General features: G+C 35.6%; 2 protein-coding genes across 4 annotated transcripts in view; one reads left to right on the top strand and one right to left on the bottom strand.

Annotated features, from left to right (window-relative positions):
- The window catches only part of LOC110447419 (ubiquitin-like modifier-activating enzyme 6), a 40,737-nt gene that overhangs the window by 1,702 nt on the left and 15,240 nt on the right, over positions 1-23,795 (top strand). The window contains exons 3-21 of one of the 2 annotated variants that reach the window (XM_021493097.1): positions 357-451; positions 845-873; positions 1,337-1,431; positions 1,767-1,878; positions 2,890-2,970; positions 4,159-4,281; positions 4,702-4,825; positions 5,250-5,359; positions 6,063-6,125; positions 7,154-7,233; positions 8,055-8,121; positions 8,390-8,536; positions 8,838-8,905; positions 9,389-9,467; positions 10,432-10,509; positions 11,212-11,289; positions 22,191-22,239; positions 23,024-23,053; positions 23,543-23,648. In XM_021493097.1, the coding sequence (XP_021348772.1) occupies positions 357-451; positions 845-873; positions 1,337-1,431; positions 1,767-1,878; positions 2,890-2,970; positions 4,159-4,281; positions 4,702-4,825; positions 5,250-5,359; positions 6,063-6,125; positions 7,154-7,233; positions 8,055-8,121; positions 8,390-8,536; positions 8,838-8,905; positions 9,389-9,467; positions 10,432-10,509; positions 11,212-11,289; positions 22,191-22,239; positions 23,024-23,053; positions 23,543-23,648 (1,614 nt within the window). Of the gene's footprint in view, positions 1-356; positions 452-844; positions 874-1,336; positions 1,432-1,766; positions 1,879-2,238; positions 2,285-2,889; positions 2,971-4,158; positions 4,282-4,701; positions 4,826-5,249; positions 5,360-6,062; positions 6,126-7,153; positions 7,234-8,054; positions 8,122-8,389; positions 8,537-8,837; positions 8,906-9,388; positions 9,468-10,431; positions 10,510-11,211; positions 11,290-22,190; positions 22,240-23,023; positions 23,054-23,542; positions 23,649-23,795 lie in introns of those variants that run through there. The other variant, XM_021493098.1, reaches the window with a different exon arrangement.
- On the bottom strand, positions 13,610-20,563 carry LOC110447420. Of its 2 annotated transcripts, none has more exons than XM_021493100.1 (2): positions 20,379-20,563; positions 13,610-15,140 (listed from the first exon to the last, which is right to left on the bottom strand). In XM_021493100.1, the coding sequence occupies exons 1-2, from the start codon at positions 20,408-20,410 to the stop codon at positions 14,084-14,086; spliced, it is 1,089 nt and encodes a 362-aa protein (XP_021348775.1). In that variant the 5' UTR covers positions 20,411-20,563; the 3' UTR covers positions 13,610-14,083. The 2 variants fall into 2 exon arrangements, with proteins under 2 accessions (XP_021348775.1, XP_021348774.1); XM_021493099.1 differs by having other exon boundaries at positions 13,610-15,186; positions 20,425-20,563.

Raw genomic sequence — 23,795 nt, 5'->3', positions numbered from 1 at the left:
ATATATATTGGTGGGCTTATTATTACCAAGCATGGGCTTATTGCCGGTTTAATGCAATAATAAAAAACTGGTTCACACAACTTCTCCTGTACTTTTAGAGTGAATTCAATGACATTTGAAAACCATAATCAGCATCTCCTGTGATTGTGTACTTTCAAATTTGTATGTAAACTGAATCCAATAATTTTTTTGTTTTGACTGTAACCTTCAAAGTTTGAACTCTACACATATATACAGATGCTCTAACCGAAATAGTTACATGTACATGACACCAGTTATCAACCCAGTAAAAATGAAAGAAAATATGTCAGCTAAACTATTGTTAATTCTTGTTTTCTGTTTTCCCCTATTCATAGTCGTCAGCGTTATGTGCTGGGTGACAGTGCCATGAAGAGAATGGCTAATTCCTCTGTACTGGTCTATGGTATGGGAGGTTTAGGTATAGAAATTGGTAAGTACATTTATTTCCTAGTTAAGTCCAATTCACAACAGATTCAGAATTAATTTAAAACCATGGGTATGTAGTATCCGAGATACATCCAGTATCCAATATTAAGTACATCAACAAAATACAAATATTTCTAAGAATTTTAACTACTTATTGGGACAATGGTTACCATTAATATTTTATTCCACTTAAGAATATTTTAACATGAAATGAAGTGTTTGTTCATGATAAAGAAAGTATCTGGAAAATAAATAAAGATTTACAAAAAAATAATAGTAAAAGCCTTGTACTAAAACCTGTCAGCTTGGATGTCTTAGAAAAAGAACTAAACAATGTTTTTCTGTGTTTAAAATTGGTCCTTTATATAATTTTTTGTACATGTATTTTATGTTTCAGCGAAGAATATCGTATTGGCTGGAGTAAAGGTAAATATACTTGCCGAGATGGAATCTAATTTGATAAAAAAATGTCTGAAAACAAGGCACTGCAGAAATATGTTATGCTATACATTTACATAAAACTAAATACTGTATTTTTGGACACAATAATATGGAGCTGGGTGTGGGTAAATGACAAGTGAAGCACCTTTATTTAGACACACATTTTTCCTCAAACAGCAAACCTAATATTTTGACTGATTTCCCGCTGCATTATAGACACAAAGACTTGTCTCTTTAAAGTTTACACCATTCCCCAATTGACTTCTCATTAATCAAGCAGTATATCATTCTGATAAAAAATATGAAAGCAGACCAGATATTTTTCTGCAAATTTAATGAAAAGCATTTTATTTATATTTTAAAACACCTTGGGGCAACCTGATCAGGGCAGGCAGCCTTATTATGTCAAATGTGTTAGACTAAAACTTTATTTTGTGTTTGGTCGCAGTCATTGACCATACAGGATGACCGAACAGCCACAGTAGCTGATCTGGGAGTCCAGTTCTTCGTCACAGAGGAGGATGTAGCACAGGGAAGGAACAGGTAGGCACACATACACAATGTATTTCAAAGTAGATGTGGCCAATATTTGATATGAAACTTTGTTATATATAGCACAGTTTGGACAAGTGGTTCATCAGTTCTGATTGGCTGTTGGTCTTCAGATGAAATTTTCCTAAAAATGATCAGATTTTGAATGTTTAAATGTTAAATACTTGCACATGATTTTAAAAAGACTCATAATTCTGAGATGTTTTGAAATATTATTTCTTCCAAAATTTAGGCTTAGTTAATTTTCAAAGATCCTTGGATGAAGTTATGGGCAGAAACATCTGTTGAAGTAGGGGACATTCACTTCACAAATTGGTTTGTTTTAGGGCCGCAGCAAGTGAGGGGAGACTAGCGGAATTAAATCCGTATGTCAGCATGAACAGCTTGACCACTGGGGTGGACAGCGGTACAGACTTATCTTACCTTACACAGTACCAAGTAAGTGACCACTGGGGTGGACAGCAATTCAGACTTATCTTACCTTACACAGTACCAAGTAAGTGACCACTGGGGTGGACAGCAATTCAGACTTATCTTACCTTACACAGTACCAAGTAAGTGACCACTGGGGTGGACGGCGATACCGACTTATCTTACCTTACACAGTACCAAGTAAGTGACCACTGGGGTGGACAGCAATTCAGACTTATCTTACCTTACACAGTACCAAGTAAGTGACCACTGGGGTGGACAGCGATACAGACTTATCTTACCTTACACAGTACCAAGTAAGAAACCACTGGGGTAGACAGCGATACAGACTTATCTTACCTTACACAGTACCAAGTAAGTGACCACTGGGGTGGACAGCGATACAGACTTATCTTACCTTACACAGTACCAAGTAAGTGACCACTGGGGTGGACAGTGATATAGTCTCTCTTACCTTGAATTGTATAAAAGTATTCTTCACCAATTTTTACCTTGAGCAACCAGGTAAACTAAATACAGGATTGACAGTCTTTAAAACCTATGAGATACAGCATACAAAATAAACACAGGGCTAATGTATTCTAACAGATGCAGGAACGAAAGCAAATTATAAGTTAACCATTATGTCGTTGTGTAAAGTTATATCACCATTAACCAGCATTGTCTGTATATTAATGATGTTGTTACAACACAAAGACAGTAATACTACTCCACAGATGGACATTTTGTAATACAGTAGAACTCTGTCCTCATATCAATAATGAAGCCCAGAGGACCTGAAAAAATAGTTTCGAATTGCCATACTTCTTAATAAATCTTGATGTTTAGAAGCCTTTCCAGTTGACACAGATACAAGTTTCTTTAAGCATTTTCTTAGCATTAAGCATGTTTTACTATGTAATTTAATCCAACAGTTGTTTGTTTTCTGAATTAAACATGTGTGAAATAATCTTTTTTGATCAGTGATAATGAAAGCTGTTAATCAATAATAATAATACATAATTGTTATCTTTCCAGTGTGTAATACTGACAGAGGTCCCTCTACAGCTACAGCTGAAAATCAACCAGCTCTGCCGAACCCAGTCACCTCCTATACAAGTGAGTTTACACTGTTGGCAATGGAGTGGATATAGTATTGAGTCCATATCAACTCATTAGGATATGTAGAAAATCAGGATTGAAATATAAATCAACTCTCACCAGTTGGATGTCTGGATATCCAGTAACTTGTATATCCGGGAAAAAGAATTTTGTTCTCTAACCAAACACTTAAAATAACGTTTACCTCACTGATCTGGAGAAAATCTGATGTGATGATGCAATGTTAGTTCGATGTAGAAAAGGTGTTGTGATGTCGCATCGCTTGAAGTTATTTCACACAGTGAAACTACAGAAAAATAAACCATGAATTTGTAAAACCTACAGCAGTTATGGTATAAACATTTACATATACAATGTTGTATTGATGTGTATCATAGTAGTGTAGTTGGTATAAACACCCGATTACAGTATCATCTATACAATTCATTGTTTGAGCGGTCACTCCAATGACCTTTCTGTGTGTTATGTTCAGCTGCCCTGCTTTGGGCCCTTCAACAGTAATAATGTACATATTAGCAGTTATAAGATCACTTCTGTAATTTATGAAAAACATACCGGTAATAAAGAATTTTTGTCCAGGTTTATCTATTATTATTACTGAAATAACTCCCAGTTTAGTTCCTGGGTACATTTGATTACAGTTATTGCCTGATACACGCTTTATACCAAGTATTTGAGTTCAGGGGAACATTACTGTTTTGTAATGTCATTTTGCTTAATTGTTGTCAGAATATTAACCTCTGCACACTTGTCAACTTTCCCTATTTTGGAGGGAGACTCACGATTTTGGACCCTCAAGTTTAACATTTCCAGTCAGTGAATTTTCTAAACTATTCCTATTTTGTAAGATCTAATGATTTCGTCTGAAGGACAACTGAAAATATGCCATTTTAAATGAGTTATTTTTCCCCAATGTATTGTTTTTGAGCATGGGGTATCTCCCCCGTTGAAACAAAATGTAAGCAAGTATGTGAATGTACTTTTTCAGTATTTATCAATTGTATCATCTTTACTAGAAGTGTTGTTACTGACTATTAATATTACTGTTTGATTATTGTTCATAAGATTTAGTTCAGGATGTTACATGTTTATTTGCTACATGTTTTCCGTTCTATTTGTTTGCTACACGTTTTCCGTTGTATTTGTTTGTGAGTGTTGATGTGTACGTTTCCTTTGTGTTTGTAGTTTATAAGTGCTGATGTATATGGACTTGTGAGCAGTGTATTCTGTGACTTTGGAGATGAGTTTGAAGTGACAGATGTCAATGGAGAAGAACTCCGAGATACATTTATAGAAAATGTAACAAAGGTATGTCTAGCAGTGATGTAGACCTGTCTAGTTCTCGGCAATGAAAGGATGGTAATTGATGGCCATAATTCAGGTCAAGGACATTCCTAGTACTTCTGTACGTTAATTTTTCAGTCATTGCATTCAGTAGTAAAAACGTTTCACCATTATAATTTGCCTTTTACTAATGCTTTTTGGTTAAAGGAGTATTCTAATATTTCAATGTTTAAAGTATGAATTTTAAGCATCTATATTTCTGAGCTAAGCAGTGCTAATAAAAAAGATTCTAAAATGTGCTTTAGTCTATGTTGGTCATAGAGGTGTTATATAAAGTGATATTCACAAATACAGTTAATTGAAGTTTTCTTTTGATCCTGGCCATAGACCTGGACCAGGAAGCCTCCTTAATCATTTAGTCTGTTTTGTTTGGTTTGTTTGTAGGGCAATCCTGGAGTGGTCACCTGCCTGAAGGACAAGTTTCACGGACTTGAGACGGGTGACATAGTGACCTTTAGGGAGCTCAATGGAATGACCGCATTGAATGGAATGACATGCAAGGTCAAAGGTCAGTATTTGTTTAAGTGTGAATCTATCAACATTCTCAACCTTGTCAGTCCACACTCTTTGGTTTCTTAAGTAATGATGATAAATGCAACATCAAATTATGTTTGAATTCAAATTTTTTGAAATGCACAAACACTGATATGTCTAAAGCCCTTATACATTTGTATGTGGATAACTATATGTGAGATGTTTGCATAAATATTTGTAAAATATTTAGATAAATACTGGTTTTAGAAATATTTAGATAAATGTTCTTGAAATATTTAGTGAGATATTGTATTTGTGAGATACTCTAAATCACTAATGAGTCTCTTTGCATTAACCATGAAAATGTATATCTCGTAACATTAGAGTGACAGTGACAACGTTCCACCTTTGTTACTTGAAGTCTGTTTTATAGTTACATGTGTTCCTTATGTTGTCAGTGCTGTCCCCGTCAACATTTGGGATCTGTGATACTAGTGGGGAAACCTTCACACCATATGAACACGGGGGTATCGTCACCCAGGTCAAAGCTCCGCAGAAATTCTCGTTTGTAAGTGTTCAGTACTTAAAAACATTTAAACTATTGTGACCCGGATGAAGATCCTGCAGTGCAGTAAAATGTCAGGAAATCCAAACAGACCAGTACCCTACTCCTGGGTACTTAATCAGCCCTAATATTTTCATGATACTGTTATAAAAGTTGTTTCATTGAAATAGTTGTGGTATTTAAACCATATCATACCATTTCACAGTAAAACAACACAGTAAAACAACACAATAACTGTAATAAAATAGGCAATGGAATTTCTGTGGATTGTTTTATTTTAAAGCTGCTCCCTACTCCTGACCTTCCTTCAGTAATATAAATAATAAATATGAATATGTAAATATAAATCTTACGCACAGGAAATGAAGATTGTCAATATACTGTAATCATTCCAGTTGGTATGAATGGGTTTTTGTTGTGAATAATTCCTGCAGATTTTATGTGTAAATACTTAACTCTCCATTTAAAGGAATGTTATTTTAATACTGAATTTGTCTTTGTAATTGGTATTGGGAAGATTTAGATCCTCATTGTGGACAAATATGAGAATCAATCTCTCGCAACAGTAAAGTGATTACTGCAACTGAGGTTTTAACCATTAAAGTCAGTGTTACCAAGGCATATTTGAAATAATGTATATTTATTTGAACTTATATCAATACATACACAAACATAGATAGTTAAACATTTGAATTCTGTTTTACAGAAAAGTATGGAGTCACAGCTGAAAGACCCTGCTCTACTTATGCCTGATCTGTCCAAATTCTCTGTAAGTACAGCTATGTTAACCCATTCACCCCTGAAGTCACATTTGGACCTTACCAATTTAAAGACGGGGCAAGTCCAGTTTAAATATGTAGGGGTGAATGTGTTAACTAGCTTATATAATATACTAATGGTCACTGTATGTATCATTGTTGCTTGGCATGTCAGCATACTTTACTTCTCCATTTGTTTGTAAACTTGAAAGATATTGTTGTCAGCATATCTGTTTTTTTGTCCATTAAAAAGAAATCGCTGCTGGGTAAGAACTGACCTTATCTGGAGTAATATTGAAAATCAGTGATGTAATGGTACAGGCCTCTATGTGTTACCTTGTGATACACCTGGTAGATGTATGTATACTATTGTTGTGTTCCCTTTATTCACCTGGTAGATTTATGTATAATATTGTTGTGTTCCCTTTATTCACCTGGTAGATTTATGTATAATATTGTTGTGTTCCCTTTATTCACCTTGTAGATTTATGTATAACATTGTTGTGTTTCCTTTATTCACCTGGACGATTTATGTATAATATTGTTGTGTTCCCTTTATTCACCTGGTAGATTTATGTATAATATTGTTGTGTTCCCTTTATTCACCTGGTAGATTTATGTATAATATTGTTGTGTTCCCTTTATTCACCTGGTAGATTTATGTATAATATTGTTGTGTTCCCTTTATTCACCTGGTAGATTTATGTATAATATTGTTGTGTTCCCTTTATTCACCTGGTAGATTTATGTATAATATTGTTGTGTTCCCTTTATTCACCTGGTAGATTTATGTATAATATTGTTGTGTTCCCTTTATTCACCTGGTAGATTTATGTATAATATTGTTGTGTTCCCTTTATTCACCTGGTAGATTTATGTATAATATTGTTGTGTTCCCTTTATTCACCTGGTAGATTTATGTATAATATTGTTGTGTTCCCTTTATTCACCTGGTAGATTTATGTATAATATTGTTGTGTTCCCTTTATTCACCTGGTAGATTTATGTATAATATTGTTGGGTTCCCTTTATTCACCAGGCTCCCTCCAACCTACACCTTGCAGTGCTGGCTCTACATCAGTATCACCAGGAACAGAGCGGCCATCTCCCCAATGTATGGTAGGTATATGATAACTTGGTCGACACAAAGGTAGGGTTTATTTTCTGAAGCTGTAGATTCTGTGGCTCAACACATTCAGAGGACACCTTTGTAGAGATGTGAAGAAGAGTCCGCCTACCAGGAAATATCACTTTATCAGCTGACCTGGTCTGAAGGGCCGATGTGATATGTTTATGCCATATCATGTTCGTCCATCCTCCGTCAATAATTTCTCCTAACAGCTTCTTCTGATGAATCCCTAATCAGAGTTTCATGAAGTTAGACTTAACATGCTCAGGTGGTGGGGATTCCTTTGCACAAATGGAGGGACTGATCCTCAGGAGGCGGAGGGGCGGGACCAAAAAAAAGAGTGATTTGGCCATATTTCTTTAAGCAACTTATCTGGAACCATATAATGAATATCAGCCATTTTTTGGGAGCATCCTCTGGTGTTGATCATTACAAATTATACTTACAGAGGGGCTGACAGTCTAGGTAATGGAGGATTGGGACAAAAAGTGGCAAGGTGGCCATATTGATTGTAACAACTGCTCCGCTTGAACTATTTGATAGATAACAACCATACTTGGTGGGAAAAGTTCTGGTGTTGATTTAGAAATGTGCAAACAGGCTGATCTATTGGGAATGAGAGTTGGGCCAAAAAGGAAAAATAAAACGGAGAGTTGGAAATGGTGGGTGAGTGGATAGGTTAGGGAGGGGAATGTTTTATATGATTTCTTCAAAACAGTCAAAACGAATTCTGCTGTAATTACTTGACTGTGGTCTTAAGTGACAATGTGCATTTATTATACAAGGATGATGAAGGTTTGTTGTGTTTCAGGTGTCAGAAAGATGCAGCCAGAGTTGTGTCCCTTGCTCATGATATCAACAAGAACCTCACTAACAAGGTTGGACATCATATATTGAAAGACTTGAGATTATGTTGCAAATCAAATAATTTAATAGTAAAATTGATATATGAGTAAAAAAGAGTCATGCTTTCAACAATATTTTTATGAGATTAGTTGTTTGAATGATGACAACAATTGTTTGTATCACAAAAGAAAGGCAAATTTCTGCACGCAGAATATAAATGCTAAATCTGTTTAATGTTGTTGAGATATTAACATAGATAAATTGAATCATTGTGTTTTCTCTGTCTGTCTTTCCCACCAGGTGGAGCCAGTGGATGAGGACCTGGTGCGAATGTTGTCATTCACAGCCCGCGGATGCTTTGCTCCTCTGTGTGCAGCTATCGGGGGATTTGTGGCTCAGGAGGGGCTCAAGGCACTCACGGGAAAGTTCACTCCCCTCAATCAGTGGGTCAGTTGCTTTTTGAATCAAGAACAATTCAAAACTTGTTTAGTTGGTGACAAATTTTACTGAACAGTGTGACACCGATGGTAACACTGTTCAAAATTTGGTGCCTATTCAGTCGAGCTTAGGTGTTTTGACTTTAAATACAAGTTAAAGTGCCATTTTCCCTCCTAGCAGAGCAATTGATTTCATTTCCTAGTAAATTTTTCCCTGAGTGAACTAAATATGTTGAAGCTTCTGTTTAGTATGTTATCTAACACTAGCTATGATAGGTCTCGTCTTATGTTGTGACACGTTTGTATTACAGCTATATTTAGATGCTGTTGATGTTGTCAATAAGACAGACGCCATCAACCCAGCCCAGTTCCAGCCAAGGTAAATTGCATAATTGCTTAATTGTTCTAATTAATCTGTTGTCACCCTTTGTGAAATCAGTCATAAATATATTTATTTTTGAAGTTATAAGAGATATATTAATAAAATTACATGCAGAATTGATGGATTAAGATTTATCTATTGGAGTGAATTAATTCTCATTTATATAACCTACAACTTTCAGTCAAAAACCATCATGATATGAAAAATAATATCTGGAACCTATTTGCAGAGTATTTTTTATCTAAGTCACAAATAAAAAAAAGTGCTATCATAAAGATTATGCAGAGCTTTTAATAAAGTCAGTAAAGATTTTTTAACCAAGACGATAACACATATGCAGAAACTGATTGTTCCTAAGAAATTGATAGTCGTTTGATTTTATGTTTTACATGAAGTAAAGTGTTAGACATATTTATACAAAACTGATATGATACGACTGAATAATTACGTGATCTTATGATAGATTCTTGTATTTTACAGAGGTGATCGGTATGATGCTCTGAGAATCTGTATAGGGGAGAGCAAATGCTGTCAGCTAGCCAACATGAGATTGTTTATGGTAAGCTTGTGTGTTGATTATCCTGATGTTTTGTCTTTGCTTTGCTAGGGTGTAGTATTTTTTGTGAAAATGTAACACTTAAGTTAAACAAAACAAAGAAACAGTTGAGTATAAAGGTCTGTCTATCTGATGAATTTCCCGCGTCAGTTTGTTTTGAAAAAAAATCTTCTATAGAGAAGGATAAAGCCTAAAGTCATGCTTGATATTTGTTTTGTTGGTTGTATACAGACTATGACTTTGCTCCTTGCCAGGTTGGCTGTGGGGCTATCTGCTGTTTATAGACTAGGACTACATGTAAATACATTTAGATGTAGTTGTATACAGACTATGACTTTGCTCCTTACCAGGTTGGCTGTGGGGCTATCGGCTGTTTGTAGACTAGGACTGGACATGTAAACCCACTATGTATACAGACTATGACTTTGCTCCTTGCCAGGTTGGCTGTGGGGCTATCGGCTGTTTATAGACTAGGACTACATGTAAACCCACTATGTATACAGACTATGACTTTGCTCCTTGCCAGGTTGGCTGTGGGGCTATTGGCTGTTTATAGACTAGGACTGTACATGTAAACCCACTATGTATACAGACTATGACTTTGCTTCTTGCCAGGTTGGCTGTGGGGCTATCGGCTGTTTATAGACTAGGACTACATGTAAACCCACTATGTATACAGACTATGACTTTGCTCCTTGCCAGGTTGGCTGTGGGGCTATTGGCTGTTTATAGACTAGGACTGTACATGTAAACCCACTATGTATACAGACTATGACTTTGCTTCTTGCCAGGTTGGCTGTGGGGCTATCGGCTGTTTATAGACTAGGACTACATGTAAACCCACTATGTATACAGACTATGACTTTGCTCCTTGCCAGGTTGGCTGTGGGGCTATTGGCTGTTTATAGACTAGGACTGTACATGTAAACCCACTATGTATACAGACTATGACTTTGCTCCTTACCAGGTCGGCTGTGGGGCTATCGGCTGTGAGATGCTGAAGAACTATGCCCTAATGGGGATTGCTTCACAGGACAAGGGCCAGGTACAGTACTTTTTTTTTCTTTTTTTTTCTTCAGGTTTAATGTCATAGCAACAGCCAGGGTAATATGAAGACAAGTCCACACTATGTAGGACTTAGTCTCTAGAATCATTACCGTGGTAATTTCCCCAGTGGTTCAGTTTTACTTGTACTTAATTATTGAAAAAAATCATGTCATGTACATTTTCCTCTTTATTTGCAATATGATCACAACCCTGATTAAAATACATCTGTTCTAACCCAACGTATAGATGTAAATATTACCTAAGAGAAAATGAAAGTACACCATTTTAACAAATATATATGCAATTTTCACCCCTGGTGTTTAGTTATATCCAGATTATAGATAAAGCAGGATCAGAAATTGAACATAGAGTTTGTAAGATTGCACAAAAAAAGCATAGAATTACAAGTAATTCTTGTTAAGGCGTTGTTTTATTTGTCTAACTTGAAAATTGTGTTCAGGGTATAATTGTTAATTCCCTCAATTAGAAATGTGAAACGGTTTCCATGGATACGTCTTTATGAATTAACACTGATGAATAAAAAATGTTTTATCAAGTTTAGAGTTATTGATATGGACTCAAAACATCATGTTCCTACTTAATAACATGATGAGATCAATATATCTGAGTTTGTTACACTAGTAAATCAGAAAGTCTGGACTGATCAATGTTTATAAGTATATCTTTTTAAATATTCCAGATAACTATAACAGACAACGACCTAATAGAGAAGTCCAACTTAAACAGACAATTTCTGTTCAGACCTCACCACATTCGGGTAAGTAGGCTCAGTGGAATAGTGACCTAGTAGCTATATATACTTACCTTGAAATGTCTCAACTCCTGAGCTAACAACTGCTGTTTTACTAGACAAGAGGCAGTACATTTTCGCAAGTTCACTAGACAGAGGACAGATTTTTAAAAACCCAACAATACTCTGTGTTCCTTTCTAAGAAATTTATGGAATTGTTCTTTATATGAAGGACGTCACTGGTTAAGAAAGAGCAATGTCACCAATTTGTCAAAGATCGTAGTTTCATTTCACAGAGGTCTTCATTGTCTCCTTGTTTTATAACTGTGGTAAGTGAAGTACAGGATGTTTTCTCATTTTAATATTTTCAAAATAAGTTAACTTTCCTGAGTAAAATGTAGCTTGTTGAGTTTACGTGATGGTGCAGCCTCTGTCAACCTATTCATTTAAAGCCTTTCTTCTCCTGAACACTTGATCAAATTTTGGTATAAAAAAGATGATGTAACCCCAAGTGCCAGAAGGGCAGGGCAACAATTCTGGTGTTCATCTCTATTCAAAACAATTACGATCCCCATCATATAGCCACAAACATAACGTATTTCACAGGGGATAAGCCCAGTGGACCCTTAAATGAGCAAAAAGTAGCAGGTGGGAATTCCCAAATGAGACCCTTTGTCAAATGAAAAATATTGGCTGCCATTTTATACTATTATAATGGCCTGATTGGGTATACAAATTCACGGTTAAAATAAATGCCCTATTGACCTTTTGCCATGTCGCTACAACCCAGGGAAAACCCACATGGTCGAGCAGGAATCCATCCAATTTTGGGTAGCTATAATTGTTACATGGCTAATTCTAGCAAGGTTCTATCTACTAAAGCTTTTTATGAAGTATCTGAACTTGACCTATATTTTATCCAGCAATAAATTTGTTTTGAAGAAGTACAACAGTGGTGTCACTGTGCTTGTGCTCTTAATTTATAACAATCGACATGATTGACAATTATCACAAACATCTTTATTACCACACAAAGGATGTTACTATAATCAATATATACATAAAATATTTATCATGCAGGAGAACATCAATATACAATGATATATATAATTAATTAACTAGGTAAAAATTGAATACTTTATGGTGGTAAGTTACATGTAAACTTGCTAATATTTATTTCACATTTATTGGTTAAATCCATATTCTGCTAATATTTATTTCACATTTATTGGTTAAATCCATATTCTGCTAATATTTATTTCACATTTATTGGTAAAATCCATATTCTGCTAATATTCATTTCACATTTATTGGTTAAATCCATATTCTGCTAATATTTATTTCACATTTATTGGTTAAATCCATATTCTGCTAATATTTATTTCAGAATATACAACTCAAAAATACATTGCTAGAAGTAAGGGAGAAAGCTACTAAACCAGTTTCAAAAAGGATGGGCCAAATGGCAAAACTTTTTTTGAAACACCCAAACTTGAAATTACGACTGATTTACCATAAGTAACTTATCAATTTATGAATATAATTGTTATATTGAGTAAATGTAAATATTGGTTACGCTCACACTGACAGCTAGCATACAGAGATATTCAAAATGTATTACAAAATTTCAATAATCCTACCTTTCCTTTCTGATAATTGTATTGGTGTTTGTATGATAATGAATGAGTGTGTGTGTCTTTATATATATGTTTGTGTTATGTCATGTTATGTATATAAATGGGGCAAAGAAGTAATTCCAACAGTGTGGACAAGTTTAGGTTGTCAAATTTTTGGAGCGATCCACTCCTTTATCAAGACACAGTGAAACAGAACAGTTACATGTACATATACATCATATTACAAGAAGATAAAACTGATATACTATAATTGAAAATATAAACCAATATATATATATATACTAATGTATTTTTTAGAATTTTTTTTTTTTATTTTTTTATTTCACATTTATTGGTAAAATCCATATTCTGCTAATATTAATTTCACATTTATTGGTAAAATCCATATTCTTATTTCCTTTTTAGTGGTAAAAACCATATTAAGTCAATGTTAATTTCAAGTTTATTGGTAAAATGTATGTTTTTGCCAATAATAATTACACATGTATTGAAAAAAACATTTGCGGTCCAATAGCATAATCTCCCTTTGCAATGGAAATACTATTTAAAGTAAGCTGGAATATCACTTTAGAGCTCAAGTTTTTAAAACTCATCAAAACTTTCCAACACTTTTCAAATTCTGTACAATATTGAAGAGTAAATTTTTAAAACTCACCACTTATTTGTCACTAAGGTGATATTTGATATCAAGGAGTACAAGTTAAACCACAAGTTATCAAGTACTGTGTATAGCTCCTTGAAGTGTAACCAGAATCGCAGTACCACAAGTTATCAAGTACTGTGTATAGCTCCTTGAAGTGTAACCAGAATCGCAGTACCACTAGATATCAAGTACTGTGTATAGCTCCTTGAAGCGTAACCAGAATCGCAGTACCACTATATATCAAGTACTGTGTATAGCTCTTTGAAGTGTAACCAGAATCGCAGTACCACTAGTTATCAAGTACTGTGTATAGCTCCTTGAAGTGTTACCAGAATCGCAGTACCACTCGTTTTCAAGTACTGTGTAAAGCTCCTTGAAGTGTAACGAGAATCGCAGTACCACAAGTTATCAAGTACTGTGTATAGCTCCTTGAAGTGTAACCAGAATCGCAGTACCACTAGTTATCAAGTACTGTGTATAGCTCCTTGAAGTGTAACCAGAATCGCAGTACCACTAGTTAGTTCAGAGATGTCTGTGAAGTTCACACATAAGTTGTCTCCTGGTTGTACTGCGGAGAGTCTAAGATGGCTGCACTGGAGGGTTGTTGGACAGTCGTATCCCTGACGTTACAAACAGTCCGTAGTTGATTGCTCAGTAAATCTGGAGACACCTGCCTCCTTCTGTCTACATCATTATCAAGTGCTGTTAAATCCAGGCTTTGCTCTCTAGTGAGGCTCGTCATATTTCCATCCCCAAAAAGGTCATTTGAATCTAAACTGTCAGCGACAGAGTATACCGACGGAACTTGTACTGGGAGGACAATGTAAGAGTTAATCATATCATCAATGTCTATTGGTCCGAAGGCTTTCTGAACCTGGTCCCGATCAATGGCACACCCTGGTTTCATGGTCATTCTCTTCAGAGAGGGAATCTGGTGTTTTGTGTATCTCGGTAACACGATTGACTTTCCAGTCTGGATCACGTTGATGTAATCAGTCGACTTCTCCAGCTCTGCCAGTTTACACTGAAACTTGAGTACTTGCTGTACCTTTTCTTCATTATCTTTTTTATGTTCTTCTAATGTAGAAAATATTTTCTTGAAATATTTCTCTTGGTCCTGTAAGAGTTTTTCTGCCATCTCTTTAACAATCCTTTCCAGGAGGTCACGTCTTCGTACGGTTTCATCTCTTGATTGCTTTTCTAATTCACGTTCCCTGTTAGTTACAGTTTGACAGTCTTTCAAGTCCCGTTGGATTTCACTAAAATAAGAGTTTCCCCTTTTCTGCTGCTGTAGTCCAGCTACGATCCTTTCTGCTGCTGTTTTGAGTTCTACAAACTTGTGTCCAATGTGACTTTTTTCTATACATTCATGACAAACAAGTTTATTGTGGCAAGAAGAACACACCATTTCAATTGGTTTTCCTGGGTGTTTAGAGCAAGCCATCCTGTAATAGTGAATGTCTGGTATGAAGGTGTTACTATACGGCTGTACTACCTGGTTCATAACACGGTTTTTCCAGTAAGTAGGTCCACCTTTTTCATGTGAGACAGCAGTGAAACATTGACCTAGATGACCTTTTGCTGCTTCATCATTGTACCAGTAATCTGAAGTTAAAAGTTGTGTATCCATGTCCAAAGTCTTAAATGCCTGGTATTTTTGCTATTTTTTTTGTGTGCCAATCTACCTCACCTATATCAGAAAAATTAGTTATGACTGGTGAATTGTTATGTTATTTGAGCTATGTAAGGCTCCCTGGTTCACCTGTTCCTGTACATGTAAGAGTGTGTTTCTGCTCGGTTACACACTGTTATTCATTCGTCAAAGTTGCTCAAGTCTTATTAGCTTTATTGCTTTTTTACAGAAAATAAATTAAATTCAGTATATTTTTAAAGTTATCAAAATTCTTGACTGAAGTTCATCAATAAAGATTCAAAATCATCATTTAAGACAAGAAACATTAAAATATCATAACATTTGATCAATATTATAAATTTAAAAAATTAGACATCGACTCCTTAAGCATACAAGGTATTGATAACTGAGCTGCTGAAAATCCCCAAATCTGACTTGATGTGTCATTCAGTATAGACAGAGATAGGATCCCTATTCTTCTAAGGCCAAATCATTGATTGTTGTACTTCATGGTTTATCCAAGTCCCTTACCAATGTTTAACTAGTGTACATGTTCTACCCAGACCAAGAAATTAATTGTGGTGTTTCATGGTTTATTGTGATCCCTTTCCATTGTTACACTTGTCTATTAAGTCTACTAAGGCCAAGAAATTAATTGTTGTGTTTCATGACTTATCAAGATCCCTTACCATTGTTATTCTAGGGAAATTTTTCTGCCTAGGCCAAAACATTAATTGTTGTGTTTCATGGCTTATCCAAGCCCCCTACCAGTGTTACACTTGTCTGTTAAGTCTTCATGTACATAGGCCAAGAAATTAGTTGTTGTGTTTCATGGTTTTATCCACATCCGTTACCATTGTAACATTTGTCTAATCTATTTAGTCTACCTTGGCCAAAAAAATAATTGTTGTGTTTCATGGTTTATCCAGATCCCTTTCCATTGTTACACTTGTCTATTAAGTCTACTAAGGCCAAGAAATTAATTGTTGTGTTTCATGGTTTATCTAGATCCCTTTCCATTGTTACACTTGTCTATTTCGTCTACTAAGGCCAAGAAATTAATTGTTGTGTTTCATGACTTATCAAGATCCCTTACCATTGTTATTCTAGGGAACTTTTTCTGCCTAGGCCAAAACATTAATTGTTGTGTTTCATGGCTTATCCAAGCCCCCTACCAGTGTTACACTTACTTGTCTATCAAGTCTTCATGTACTTAGGCCAAGAAATTAGTTGTTGTGTTTCATGGTTTTATCCACATCCGTTACCATTGTAACATTTGTCTAATCTACTTAGTCCACTGTATTTGGATATTGGACATTCATTTAATTTTTGCCAGTGAGATATTTCATGGCTTGATAAAACTGATATCTTTCACACTGTTACAGACATCAAAAGTGATGTCTGTCATTGTGTGAATCAGTTTAATAATTGACCAATCAAAAGTTCACTTTCTACGTACTACATTCAGAGCTGCAGATTATTATTGATGTACATGTACTACATACAAGATGAAATAAAATAAAATAAAATATAAATAACATTATATTGAACACCTGTATGATGAATGATCCTGAGAGTGTCTTGTATTGGTAAACAACAGTTGTGATCCTGAGACATTGACAGTGAAGATGGAGTGTTATCATCTTTTTGATCAATTCACAGATAGCAAGTGCTGTCTGTTGACTGGTTGAGATATTTTCAACTTCTTGTTATGTGAAGAATAATCATCCTTAACAGATTTTTCCGACTAATTTCTGATTTTACAAGATAAATTTAAGCAAATGTCATACAAATGTTCCTGTCATTGCCGTCACTAAGTTTTGTTCTGATTTTTCAACAATAGTCAGAGGTCTTGAATAGTGGAAACATATTTACATACTGGTAGTTTACATATCAAAAGAAATGTGAACAATACAAGTCAATGGTAGCCTACCGCATTACGTCCCTTTATAGTTGGCCGCTAAGAAATATTGGCGCTGTCTGTCAACGGTAGTTCCGGTTTGAGCTCGTTCGCACTGTTCCAATGTAAACAATCCGATTATTACGTGACTATTAACGTCTATGTTTAATCACCATTATCATCATGTAGGTGTTTGTGTGTAAATGGTTAAATGGGTTGTGTTACATATATTCGCTTTGTATTAGCAGAGATGAAATCGTTTTGATACCTTTGTCAACATTTTTTTCGAGAGAATCTCCTGCTGTACAATATAGTAACCACAGGGGTTCGTTACAAATGTCTGAAATACACATAATATCATGCTGTACTGATACATGTATGGGTCATAAAAGCACACATAAACTTTGTGTTGTCATCCATATCAGTAGCATGTGTGTATTTAGACATTTGTTACGAACCACTGTGCTGTAAGTTAACTGTCTAACACCGACTTGGGAAATGGATCCCTCTACTCCAGGGCCTAGAGATATGTTATGTGTCGGAGTGATCAGCCTATAACGTAATCATAAGTGACACACCTGTACTATAGTGTTTGCCGGCGACGCACATAACCGTGGATACTGAAGTCAAATTAAAGGTCTTCTTGCACTTTTACTTGAGAGAGAGGGGGTAACAAAGCACAACAGAGGTTAGGTACAAATATTATGCATAACTGATATGGGTCACACAGCATAAAGCTATTATAATCAGTGACTTTAAAGGTGAATTTGGGGTCTTTTTAGTTTTAAACATGCATATTTGTTTAGGCCAAACAAAAAATATACTCTGTTTAGGGTTGCATTGGCAAACAAACTAGGGTAGGTAGGTCGGATTTCTTTTGATTTTTTTGTGTGTATATTTTTGGTCATGTGATTATGACCCTGCAATTGTATGTAAAACAAAGAATTACATAAACAAGTTTCATTTGGAGGCAAATTGTGCTCCATATGATGACATTAAGCGCTAACACGGAGCTGGAAGCCATTTTGAAAGGCAAGGAACCTTCTAAAAATCGAAAATCAGCGGGTTTTGGGTCGGGGGTAAGAAGCTAGGGTCGGTCGGGAACCCTAAACAGACACCCTTGTTTTGGCCTTATATGTACTGTGAAAGTAAAGTGTGTGTATTTTAGTCATTTGTAAAAGAAAAAACTGTGATCTGAGCAAGAAAATATTTTGATATCCAAGTTAATAGATATTTATTGAATCATTACTAACTGTTGAACAGAAAATTAAGTGTACATGTCAAGATGTATTTAACTGTGATTCACTGTAATTATCCATAGACAAATGTAATATCTAACATCTGTGGAGAGGTCATATTTGATTGAAAATCAACCTTTATTTCCATCCCTATTCTTGCTCAGAACAATTATGAGAAGCTGATGCACTTTTAACAACTGGCAACTGATTTTACCTGTACAGAACAGTTCAACCATACAAGTTCCAGAGGAGTCATCCACTTTTCTTTCCACTCAAACATCTGAACTAAGTACAACTTGTCAAGTGTATACATGTATTTATTGATGTCTAAACTCAGTTCATAACATGAAGTGACGTACAAGAAAATACACATATCAACTTTGAAATATGCACACAACATATTTGTCATCAATATTAAATTATCCATTTTGATGAGCTCACTAACTTCTCTAAGAGATGTAATGGGTTCTCAAAAAGTAAGCCAAGTCACACAAAAGAAAGAGTCCATGAATCAAATATCCAAAAGAAAACATCAATATGACAAATTGAATAAAAACATAATTAAGTTTGATTATAGATATCTTGACTCAAGTTATCAAGTACTGTGTATAGCTCCTTGAAGTGTTACCAGAATCGCAGTACCACTACATATCAAGTACTGTGTATAGCTCCTTGAAGTGTTACCAGAATCGCAGTACCACAAGTTATCAAGTACTGTGTATAGCTCTTTGAAGTGTAACCAGAATCGCAGTACCACTAGTTGTCAAGTACTGTGTATAGCTCCTTGAAGTGTAACCAGAATCGCAGTACCACTAGTTGTCAAGTACTGTGTATAGCTCCTTGAAGTGTAACCAGAGTCGCAGTACCACAAGTTATCAAGTACTTTGTATAGCTCCTTGAAGTGTAACCAGAATCGCAGTACCACTAGTTATCAAGTACTGTGTATAGCTCCTTGAAGTGTAACCAGAATCGCAGTACCACTAGTTAGTTCAGAGATGGCTGTGAAGTTCACACATAAGTTGTCTCCTGGTTGTACTGCGGAGAGTCTAAGATGGCTGCACTGGAGGGTTGTTGGACAGTCGTATCCCTGATGTTACAAACAGTCTGTAGTCGATTGCTCAGTAAATCTGGAGACACCTGTCTCCTTCTGCCTACATCATTATCAAGTTCTGTTAAATCCAGGCTTTGCTCTCTAGTAAGGCTAGTCATATTTCCATCCCCAAAAAGGTCATTTGAATCTAAACTGTCAGCGACAGAGTATACCGACGGTGCTTGCACTGGGAGGACGATGTAAGAGTTAATCATATCATCAATGTCTATTGGTCCGAAGGCTTTCTGAACCTGGTCCCGATCAATGGCACACCCTGGTTTCATGGTCATTCTCTTCAGAGAGGGAATCTGGTGTTTTGTGTATCTCGGTAACACGATTGACTTTCCAGTCTGGATCACGTTGATGTAATCAGTCGACTTCTCCAGCTCTGCCAGTTTACACTGAAACTTGAGTACTTGCTGTACCTTTTCTTCATTATCTTTTTTATGTTCTTCTAATGTAGAAAATATTTTCTTGAAATATTTCTCTTGGTCCTGTAAGAGTTTTTCTGCCATCTCTTTAACAATCCTTTCCAGGAGGTCACGTCTTCGTACGGTTTCATCTCTTGATTGCTTTTCTAATTCACGTTCCCTGTTAGTTACAGTTTGACAGTCTTTCAAGTCCCGTTGGATTTCACTAAAATAAGAGTTTCCCCTTTTCTGCTGCTGTAGTCCAGCTACGATCCTTTCTGCTGCTGTTTTGAGTTCTACAAACTTGTGTCCAATGTGACTTTTTTCTATACATTCATGACAAACAAGTTTATTGTGGCAAGAAGAACACACCATTTCAATTGGTTTTCCTGGGTGTTTAGAGCAAGCCATCCTGTAATAGTGAATGTCTGGTATGAAGGTGTTACTATACGGCTGTACTACCTGGTTCATAACACGGTTTTTCCAGTAAGTAGGTCCACCTTTTTCATGTGAGACAGCAGTGAAACATTGACCTAGATGACCTTTTGCTGCTTCATCATTGTACCAGTAATCTGAAGTTAAAAGTTGTGTATCCATGTCCAAAGTCTTAAATGTCTGGTATTTTTTCTAAAAACAATTTTTGCCAACCTACCTCACCTATATCAGAAAACTTAGTTATGACTGGTGAGATGTTATGTTATTTGAGCTACATTTTTGTATGTAAGTCTTCCTGGTTCACCTGTTAGATAAGGTGAAGGCATACCTGTACATATAAGAGTGTGTTTCTGCTTGTTTGCACACTGTTATTCATTTGTCAAAGTTGCTCAAGTTTTATTAGCTTTATTGCTTTTTTACAGAAAAAAACTTAAATCCAGTATATTTTTAAAGATATCAAAATTCTTGACTGAAGTTCATCAATAAAGATTCAAATCATCATTTAAGACAAGAAACATTAAAATATCATAACATTTGATAAATGTTATAAATTTAAAAAATTAGACATCGACTCCTTAAGCATACAAGGTATTGATAACTGAGCTGCTGAAAATCCCCAAATCTGACTTGATGTGTCATTCAGTATAGACAGAGATAGGATCCCTATTCTTCTAAGGCCAAATCATTGATTGTTGTACTTCATGGTTTATCCAAGTCCCTTACCAATGTTTCACTAGTGTACATGTTCTACCCAGGCCAAGAAATTAATTGTGGTGTTTCATGGTTTATTGTGATCCCTTTCCATTGTTACACTTGTCTATTAAGTCTACTAAGGCCAAGAAATAATGTTGTGTTTCATGACTTATCAAGATCCCTTACCATTGTTATTCTAGGGACATTTTTCTGCCTAGGCCAAAACATTAATTGTTGTGTTTCATGGCTTATCCAAGCCCCGTACCAGTGTTACACTTGTCTGTTAAGTCTTCATGTACTTAGGCCAAGAACTTAGTTGTTGTGTTTCATGGTTTTATCTACATCCCTTACCATTGTAACATTTGTCTAATCTATTTAGTCTACCTTGGCCAAAACATTAATTGTTGTGTTTCATGGCTTATCCAAGCCCCGTACCAGTGTTACACTTGTCTGTTAAGTCTTTATGTACTTAGGCCAAGAAATTAGTTGTTGTGTTTCATGGTTTTATCCAGATCCCTTACCATTGTAACATTTGTCTAATCTATTTAGTCCACTGTATTTGGATATTGGACATTCATTTAATTTTTGCCAGTGAGATATTTCATGGCTTGATAAAACTGATATCTTTCACACTGTTACAGACTTCAAAAGTGATGTCTGTCATTGTGTGAATCAGTTTAATAATTGACCAATCAAAAGTTCACTTTCTACATACTGCATTCAGAGGTGCAGATTATGATTGATGTACATGTACTACAAGATGAAATAAAATAAAATATAAATAACATTATATTGGACACCTGTATGATGAATGATTCTGAGAGTGTCTTGTATTGGTAAACAACAGTTGTGATCCTGAGACATTGACAGTGAAGATGGAGTGTTATCATCTTTTTGTTCAATTCACAGATAGCAAGTGCTGTCTGTTGACTGGTTGAGATATTTTCAACTTCTTGTTATGTGAAGAATAATCATCCTTAACAGATTTTTCCGACTAATTTCTGATTTTACAAGATAAATTTAAGCAAATGTCATACAAATGTTCCTGTCATTGCCGTCACTAAGTTTTGTTCTGATTTTTCAACAATAGTCAGAGGTCTTGAATAGTGGAAACATATTTACATACTGGTAGTTTACATATCAAAAGAAATGTGAACAATACAAGGCAATTGGGTCTCCGCTTCTTAAATAAAGGACAAATAATTGGCATGTTTTTGTCAAATATAAAAATATTAACTTTTTTTTACAGAAACCAAAGAGCACAACTGCAGCCCAGTCAGCAAAGGAGATAAATCCAGGTAAGTTTGCCCAGTTAGTGGTTATTTGAATAATGCTGTAGTACAGTTTGCTTGCTTTGATTACCAGTTTAAACCATTGTTTTGATAATAATAATAATAATAATTTGAGGTTCTTATAAACCGCTTTATCATAACCTAGTTCATAGGTCGTCTCAAAGTGGTTAACAAATTATTATCCGTGGTTATAGGGCCTTTGCAACCAGCCAATACCTTTCTCAACTCCCTGGGGAGCATACAGCCAGAGCTGCCATTTCGGCGCTCACAGCTACCATTCTACAATTCTAGCACTGCCCAACCACGTACTCATTTACAGCTGAGTAGACTTCAACAAGTGGAGTAAATTTTAAATCTTGCTCAAAGATACAACACAGTGCCGTACCGTGACTCGAACCCGCAACCCTTCAGTCACGAGCCCGGCGTCCTACCACTAGACTACCGTGCCTTATTTAAAATAAACATCCGATACAGAACATGTTATAATACCAACCACTGTCAATCACAAAATTAACATTGGGACATTTGTCTGTGAATCTGAATTATTGGAAGTCTACAAAACAGGTTGGCAGTGAGTATACATCTGTATTTGACGAAACTTTAATATTGCTCCACCTTTTCCATTGTTTGTGTTGTGTTTACCTCCCTTGACAGAGTACTAGTGAATACAGTTGGATATCCCTCGTAGGTCTTACTGCAGACCACTAACAACCCACAACAACTAGGACGTTGGTTTTCCCCTTTTCCTTTTAGGTAACTGTTTTTAATACTTGTTTGTTCATTTTTTCAGCATTAAGAATTGAAGCTCAACAAAACAAAGGTATGTAACCGATGCTTAAGTACATCTCAAATCAAATTCTATTCAATTCATCATATCTTCAATACTTTTTACCTCTGGGGGCTGGAGTGGGGGGTCATTTGGAGCACGTCATGTTAACCCATGTCCATCCTGTTGCATCCCTTTGTGATTCCTTGTCATAACTCTGCCAACTTCATTTCTTAACAAATTTTCATTTAAGTTTATACAAAGGTCAAGAATGAGAATATTTTGGATTAGTGTGTATTCCAGGGTCCTAAGGTCGAGACCAAGGTCACTGTTGCTATATATTTAGGTCAACCACAGGGCAAAGGGGGTATTTATATCATACAGGTGTTTTTCTAATTTAAAGGAATGGAAAGAGAATAATAAAGTCTATTGAGTTTTTTGAGACAGGCATATATATTTTTTTTCAATAACTGAAGGAAGTGTTGTGATTTGCACAGAACAATGATCAATATAGGAACTCCTATTTGTTTTGTGTGTTTACAGTGTGTCCCCAGACTGAGGCTGAACATTACAACGATGATTTCTTCCGGAACCAAGACTTGGTAGTGAATGCTTTGGACAATGTGGAGGCCAGACGATATGTAGATAGGTAAACTGATAATGATGTTATTAGCAGGCATATCTTAATCTTATTGTTTTGTTTTTGAAAAGAAAAAATGATAGAAAACTTATAATATCTTATTCATTTGTATAGCCTCCCCCTCAAATGAGTTGTACCCTTGTACCCTTAGGTCAA

Source organism: Mizuhopecten yessoensis, unplaced genomic scaffold (assembly GCF_002113885.1).
Source record: "Mizuhopecten yessoensis strain PY_sf001 unplaced genomic scaffold, ASM211388v2 scaffold3349, whole genome shotgun sequence".
Taxonomy (NCBI): domain Eukaryota; kingdom Metazoa; phylum Mollusca; class Bivalvia; order Pectinida; family Pectinidae; genus Mizuhopecten; species Mizuhopecten yessoensis.
The sequence above is the reverse complement of the archived record's forward strand: the minus strand, read 5'-3'. Positions and strand labels throughout refer to the sequence as shown.